The sequence below is a fragment of the Juglans microcarpa x Juglans regia genome, chromosome 5S, assembly GCF_004785595.1.
Source record: "Juglans microcarpa x Juglans regia isolate MS1-56 chromosome 5S, Jm3101_v1.0, whole genome shotgun sequence".
NCBI classification, from domain to species: domain Eukaryota; kingdom Viridiplantae; phylum Streptophyta; class Magnoliopsida; order Fagales; family Juglandaceae; genus Juglans; species Juglans microcarpa x Juglans regia.
The window spans coordinates 30506556-30514597 of NC_054603.1; the positions used below are offsets into that span (position 1 = coordinate 30506556).

Below are 8042 nucleotides of genomic sequence, written 5' to 3' on the forward strand. Positions count from 1 at the left end.
TGGAATTCTCGCTATTTTGTTTCTCTTTAATAGAAGGTAGGAATCATGGACAATATGGTCATTCGCATGAGAAACAGGTGCACACGTACGCAGGATTGCAAGGAAAGTCCCCATTCGAGACTGTACATAGCATGACTCAGACCCATATTAAGCTTTGCGCCCCCAAAAACTCTTACAATATCTAAACTTAGGTTATTCAAGACATACGAGGCTTCTTAATCATGTCGGCCCTAAAGTTCTTATATAAGAAATACTAGGTTTCTTAATATGAGTCCCGAGGTTACGTAAACAATATATACTTTATTTTAAGATCCATGCTACATGCAAATGTGCTCGTAAATCTTTTAGCACAAATATTGGCAGTAAATATGTGCTAGTAAACAATATGTTATATTGCTTCGCTGTCCTTGAACTATCTCAGTCTTTTATTAGGAGCTGCATTCAAGACAAAATCTATTTGAGATGGCGTGTTAGAAAAAATTGAAAGAAGATTGGTCGGGTGGAAACAGATATATTTGTCCAAGGGTGGTATACTTAGATTGACTCTCATTAAGAGCACTTTATATAATCTTCCTATTTATTTTCTATCCTTATTTTCGATACCTGCAAGTGTGGCCTCTCATATTGAGAAAAACTTTCATAACTTTCTTTGGGGAGGAATGGGGGATGAAATTAAGTTCCATCTTGTGGATTGGGATAAAGTTTGCTCACCAATAATATGTGGTGGGCTGGGGTGCGAAATGTAAGGGTCTTCAATAAAGTACTTTTGGAGAAATGGTTGTGGATATATCATAGGGAAGGAGATGGCTTATGGAGAGAAGTGATAGAGTCTTAAGTATGTGAGCATTTGGGAGGGTTGGTGCTCTATTGAAGTTAAGCACATGGAGTAGGATTGTGGAAAAACATAAGAGCTGGCAAGGGAAGATTCTCTCAGTTTTTCAGATTCACAATTGAAAGAGGCAATAATGTTTAGTTTTGGCACGATGTGTGGTGTCGTGACATGGCTCTTAAGCAGCAGTTTCCTATGCTTTACCAAATTGCTTGTGATAAAGAGGCTGTTATGGTTGATTTATTAGTACTCTCCAATGGTGTTGTTCTTGGGAATGTGAGTTTATCTAGAGTGGCTCGAGATTGGGAGTTGAACATGTTTACTGGTTTATTTGATTCATTATATGTTATGTCGATTGGCAATTCTCGGTGCTTTCTTTCTATAAGGCTCTCTTGAAATTCTCTATTGATCACAGCTATCCTTGGAAGGCTATGATCTGGAAGTGTAAGGTACCTCCTAAGATTGCTTTTTTCGTTTGGACTGCATCTCTTGAGCGGATTCTCACCTCAGATAATCTGAGAAAACATGGTCTTATTATTTCAGATTGGTGCTTTATGTGCAAGAGTGATGGAGACTCAGTTGATAATCTTTTATTACATTTTGAAGTGGCTCGGTGTTCATGGAATGAGATTTTTAATAAGATAGGGGTGGATGGGTCATGCTTGGAAGAGTTAGAGATATTATGTCCTGCTGGAGGGGTATCGGGGAAATGCCCAGATCGCTGTTGTGTGGAGAATGATCTCTCATTGCATTATATGTTGCTTGAGATTGGAGCAAAACAAGAGGTGCTTTGAAGACATGGAGCATTCTATGGATGAGCTAAAACTATTTTCTTACAATACATTACTTTCTTGGGCTTCTGCCATTATTTGTATTTGTAACATAGACAACCTTCATGATTTGCTTGTAACTCTCACTAGTGCTTAGATGCCATTAGGCATGTTTCATTGTATACTATTAATGTACTTGGGCGATGCCTATTATATCAATAAAATTTTACTTTTACTTATAAAAAAAATATTTTACCACATCAAAGGAACTTAACACTAAAAAAAAATTCATATCCCAAATTGGATTTTAAGTAGGAAAAATATAAATGCATGAAATAAACTCTACAATATTTATTATCTGTTTAATATTATCTCAAATATGTCTTGGGAGAAAGAAGACGTATCCAACACTTTTGGTGCATAAATTTCAAGAGCGTCCATTTTTTCTCGTTCCACTTGCAGAATCTTCGAAGACTATCTATCATAAAGAAAACACGTTACTCTCCTTAGTGGGCGAGGATAAAATTATATTCATTCCTGAAATATCAAAGTAACAAAAAGTCATGGGGATTAATTGCGAAGTGACAACATTCCCATCAAACACGAAAGGAAATAGAAAAAAAAATAGAAATTAGTGCCATTCCTTTCCTCCAATATCCTTAAGTAACAAAAATTCATGATGGGCTTTGAAGAAGTCTCCTTGCCGAGTGACAACATTCACTCTTAACGCATACGTACGCAAACAGAAAATGGTGTTGTTATTCTACTGATTTGTTTGTTTCCCTCCTAAAAAGTTTGCATGCCTGTAAAATTTGCTAGGTTGGAATCTTCAAACCAACCTAAGAGTGGTAGAAATGCTACATAAGAAGAGGGGAAAAAAAATGTTAGAAAAATGAAGAGCAAACCGAGATCGAAAATGACAAATAGTAAGGCGATTGTTAATCTGTCTCTTACACAAATATTTCCTCTCACTCATGAATTGAGTTCTGCAAAAGAGAATCCGACCAAAGACATTGTTGTTCAGTTCATTCATACTCAAAATCAGATTGCAGACATCTTCACCAAGGGTCTTACTTCGCTCGTTTTCTCTTTCTCAAGGACAAGCTTCTAGTCGGCCTCCCTCCCATTTGCTTGCGGGGGGATATTCCGTTCGAGATGCAATATTTGACCTTTTTTTTTTTTTTTTTCTATTCTATCCGATTGCTCCTATATATTCAGCTACCTTCCTTTCCTATCTAATTTTCTTTTCTTGTACATTCTCTAGTTGCCTTTAATATGTAATGTAAACTTTGTATATAATGAAAGGTTGCCCATGGTATTGAATAACTGAACAATACTTTTCATAAAAACTTTCAAATGCTACATACCACACTTTCTGTAAAATGTGAATCTTTTAATATTGATGGATCATACTTTACTTTTATTTAAAGAAAAATTCAAAAGTTGATGTTCAATATTATCTTATTTACAGTGGAATGAGATTGTGGTATGTTGAGTTCCTATTGAATTCCTATTATTCTATTATGAGATAAATTAAGAATCTTTATCTTGTTCTCACTTAATCCATGGTCATTGATCTGCATTTGGTCTCAATTTAATTATCATCTGGTTCTCGATTAGCATTGATCAGTTTAATGCCTTCTCTTTCAAGTGGACTTGGAACTTTGTCACGAAGAAAATTCAAGGGGGTGGGTCCGTTCTTAATTCTTCTTATTTTATTTTGACTTACAATTGGAAAACTAATAAAATAAAGAAAGGTTTGAAACTATTATTTATTATGGAAAATATTATGTTGGACCGCTCATTTTAACCGTTAGTGTAAATCTTTTTATATAATTTAATGAAAATTGCACTAGCTGTCAGTTTGGGGGAAGATTAGCAGCGCCCTTTATTTATTTGCCTTTAAGAAAAATATTAATTTTCTCCCCAGATTTGACGAGCGGGGCTGCCGACAAGCATGAACCTTCCCTTAATTGCCCAGTAATGAGCTCTGAAGTAGACATGTCCATGGCTGACCGACGATTAACAAGTCAAGATGACGAGTCCAAGTCAAGCAAACCGTAACCCGAACGGCAAAATTCATTGAGTAATGACATCGCACAATATATTTTATAATATATTTCACAATACATTCTGTGACATAAAATATTTTTATAAAATGATATTAATTTAATAAGATATTTTACAAACATGTGTTTATTCTATAAAATATTATAAAAAATAATATATGTTTATCATTTTTCAAACTCATTTAGAGAGCCGCTAAGGCTATACAAGTTCATAAACACCACATTCTACACTGAAAGGCAGGACATACGTAAAGAAGATCAGCTTGATACCCTTAATTCTTGAAGTCTATATCCAATGAAATCTCGATCCTTTGCATGGCTGTTCTTGATCCCCATAACATCACTAGTACTTCTCCTCAGCTTTTGTGTACCTGCGGTGTCTGGCCAATGTCTCCACGATCAGCAATCCCTGTTGCTCCATTTGAAGAACAGTCTGGTATTTAACCATAGTTTGTCCACAAAACTAGTGCAGTGGCATAAAAACACCGGTTTTTGTTCCTGGGAAGGCGTAACCTGCAGTGAAGGACGTGTTATTGGGCTCGACTTGAGCGATGAATCAATCTCCGGTGGACTCGACAATTCCAGCAGCCTCTTCAGTCTTCACCACCTCCAGATTCTGAATTTGGCATATAACAACTTCAACTATGTTCGGATTCCATCACAGCTTGAGAAATTGACAAATTTGAGTCATTTGAACCTTTCAATTGCTGGCTTTGCAGGCCAGATTCCAATTGAGCTTTCGAGTTTGAGAAGGTTGCTTATTCTTGATTTATCTACCCATTACTTCTCCTCTGAAACTCCTCCACTAAAACTTGAGAATCCAAATTTAGAGATGTTGGTTCAGAACTTTACGGAGCTAATAGAACTTCATCTTGATGGTATAATCATATCAGAACAAGGGTTCGAATGGTGCGAGACTTTATCATCATCACTGACCAATTTGAGGGTATTGAGCTTGTCAAATTGCAATCTTTCAGGCCCTTTGAATCCCTCCTTGTTAAAGCTTCAGTCCCTCTCAAGTATTCGTTTGAATAATAACAACTTGTCTACTGCAGTGCCGGAGTTCTTCGCGAATTTCACAAATTTGACGTCCTTGCATCTCAGTTCTAGTGGGTTGTTTGACACATTTCCAAAAAAGATCTTCCAGGTGCCCACACTAGAGGTTCTTGACTTGTCTAGTAATCCACAACTCCGTGGTTCCTTGCCAGATTTTCCTCAGAATGGGTATCTTCGAACCCTGGTACTTGGATGCACAAATTTCTCGAGAAAATTGCCGCATTCTATCGGTAACCTTACCATGTTGTCTAGAATGGATTTTTCAAGGTGCAATTCGGCGGATCAATTCCAATTACAATGGCAAATCTTATCCAATTGCTTTATTGGGACATGTCATTCAACAATTTCAATGGACCAATTCCATCCTTCAGCAAGGCCATGAACCTGACTCAAATAAAACCTTTCTTATAACGATTTAACAGGTCAGATTACTTCTACTCACTGGCAAGAGCTGAAGAAACTGGTAAACCTTGACTTGCGTTACAATTCATTGAATGGGAACATTCCAGTTCCTCTGTTTTTCGATTTATCATTGCAGTATCTGCAACTTTCCTACAACCAATTTTCTGGTGAACTCAATCAATTTCCCAACACTTCTTCTAATGTATTGGAATACCTTGATTTGAGCAGCAACAATTTGGAAGGGGCAATCCCTGTGTCTGTCCTTAATCTTCAACGTCTTAAGGTCCTCTCACTTTCTTCAAATAACTTCAATGGCTCTTTCAAGCTAAATATGATCGAGCAGTTGAGAAATCTTTCCAGTCTTGATCTTTCCTACAACAGCTTATCAATTGAATATGATAGAACTGATTCTCCATCCCCCTCCTTTCCCAACATCACCAGGTTAAAATTGGCTTGCAGCAAGTTGAAAATATTTCCTGGTTTTTTGAGAAACCAATCCAAATTAACAGTTCTAGACCTTTCAGATAACGAGATTGGTGGAGAGATACCCAACTGGATATGGAAACTGCCTTTTCTTCAACAGTTAAATCTTTCTTTTAACAATTTGGTGAGTCTAGAAGTATCTTCACTCAATGTCTCTCCTCTGGTTTTGTTGGACATTCGTTCCAACCGACTCCAGGGGCAACTCCCAGATCTCCCACCATCTGCCACATATTTGGACTTCTCGAGGAATAATTTCAGCTCTGTCATACCAAATAACATTGGTGACTTCCTTTCTTATGCTTATTTCTTTTCTCTTTCAAGCAATAAATTCAAAGGGAGTATACCTGTATCAATTTGCAATGCAACATACCTCGAAGTTCTAGATCTGTCTAATAATTCCTTCAGTGGCATGATTCCGGAATGTTTGGTTCGGATGAGTAGTACTCTTGGGGTGCTGAATCTAGGGAGAAACAATCTCCATGGCATGGTTCCCAATACATTTCCAGACAACTGTGGATTGCAAACTTTAGATCTCAATGGAAACCAACTTGTAGGGCATATACCTAAATCTATGGCAAATTGCACAATGTTGGAGGTCTTTAATATCGGTAACAACCACATTGAGGACATCTTCCCATGTCACTTGAAGAACGCATCCGTATTGCGTGTCCTTGTTTTGCACTCTAACAACTTTAGGGGCTCCCTTGGTTGTCCAGGAGATAATGCCACTTGGCCTATGCTTCAAATTTTGGATGTAGCTTTGAACAATTTCACTGGTAAGCTTCCAATAAAATCCTTTCATGCCTGGAAGGCTATGTTGAAAAGTGAAGATGATGCCGAATCAGAGGTCAATCACCTTCGATTTAAACTCACTTTGTTTGAAAACTTTTATTATCAAGATGCGGTCATAGTTACCGTTAAAGGTCTAAGTATCGAATTTGTGAAGATTCTAATGCTTTTCACCTCGATTGACTTTTCCTACAATAACCTGGAGGGGCCAATACCAGAAGCATTTGGTGGACTCTCAACACTAATCGTTCTAAACTTGTCGCATAATGCTCTTTCAGGACAAATCCCGAAATCTCTGGCAAACTTGACACAGTTGGAGTCATTGGACTTGTCAAGCAATAAGCTTACAGGGGAGATTCCTATGCAACTTGCAGAAAGTCTTACTTTCCTGTCAGTCCTAAACCTCTCCTTTAATCAACTGGTGGGGCAGATTCCAATGATCATACAATTTTCTACTTTTTCAGAAAGTTCCTACGTAGGGAACAAAGGATTGTGTGGCTTCCCTCTTAGGGAAATTTGCAATGCTGGAGGGACACCACGGTCGACTCCACCTGACTCGAATTCTAAGAAAGTGATTGGAAGGAAGTTTCTAAGTGTTGAACTAGGATTTATTTTTGGCTTAGGAATTATCATTGGGCCCCTGTATTGGAAAAGGTGGAGGTTTTGGTATTTCAAACAAGTCGATGACATTCTTTACAAGATCTTTCCGAAGCTGTATATGAACAGAGAAGCATACCCTCGTAGAATTACACGTAGAAATCGAAGGCCAAGATGTCTGTGATTAGATTCCTTAGGCCTTTCAGTGGGATACCGTTAAAGGTGAAGGTATGTGGAGACATGCAACCATGTGACGTGGTTTTCTGAGTTCCAACATAAAGCAGAATAAAGTGCCATGGAAACCATGGGATTGGAAGGTAGCAGCATCCTAGCTTTCAAGGTATGGTGTGTTCGTAATTGCTAAGCCATAGAAATTTTCATGCTAAAATAGTGGTCTTATGATAATATTAATTTGTGGGTGATTTCTGAGACGTGCATGTGATGCGGATGTGAACCTCTTTTTCTAGTTTTATAAGATAATTTATAAAAATATCTCTCCTTTCAAATCATTGTTGTGTAAAGTATTGTAAAAAATGAAGTGTGTTTATCCCACGGCATTTGCCATTTCTACAGCTATTCTACCAAGTTAACTGAGTGAGTTCATTCAGGCCAGTTTCTTTCTTTTCTTTTTAATGCCATCCAACGAGTTCATGTATGGCTATGGAGTGAAAATGGTAAGTTCAAAGAGAGTCTGGGTGTTGTTTAATAACATGTATATAGAAATTTGCCCTCCAAAAAATTATAATTTCAATATGTTATCTAAATGTTTTTAAAATTTCAATATACAAAATGTCCCTCCATTTTTTTTTCCCTATAGCTCCTGAATTTTGTATAATTTTTATATATTATCTAATTTTAAGGATATGGCCTCACAAAAATTAAATTAAAATTAAGTTTAGGAGAAATAATAAACTTTTAATATGGATTCCAAACTAAGTCTAGGTTTTTTAATATGAAATCCAAAGTGAAAATACAAGAAAAATCATTTTTTTTTTTTAAAGAGTTAAGGTCACATGTTCAATAGTGACCCATTCCCAAATTTATTAA

General features: G+C 36.9%; 1 protein-coding gene across 1 annotated transcript; it reads left to right on the top strand.

Annotated features, from left to right (window-relative positions):
• The first annotated feature begins 3963 nt into the window (after positions 1-3963).
• LOC121267302 (receptor-like protein 6) lies at positions 3964-7179 on the top strand. The gene is made up of 2 exons (XM_041171146.1): positions 3964-4954; positions 5147-7179. Exons 1-2 carry the CDS (start codon positions 3964-3966, stop codon positions 7177-7179), a joined length of 3024 nt encoding a protein of 1007 aa, XP_041027080.1.
• Positions 7180-8042: the final 863 nt, after the last annotated feature.

Bases quoted from the DNA above. Each gene is read 5' to 3' on its own strand.
- LOC121267302 (XM_041171146.1), top strand. From the start codon at position 3,964: ATGAAATCTCGATCCTTTGCATGGCTGTTCTTGATCCCCATAACATCA. The intron at 4,955-5,146 runs GTAACCTTACCA...ACGATTTAACAG, and splicing joins AAAATTGCCGCATTCTATCG to GTCAGATTACTTCTACTCAC.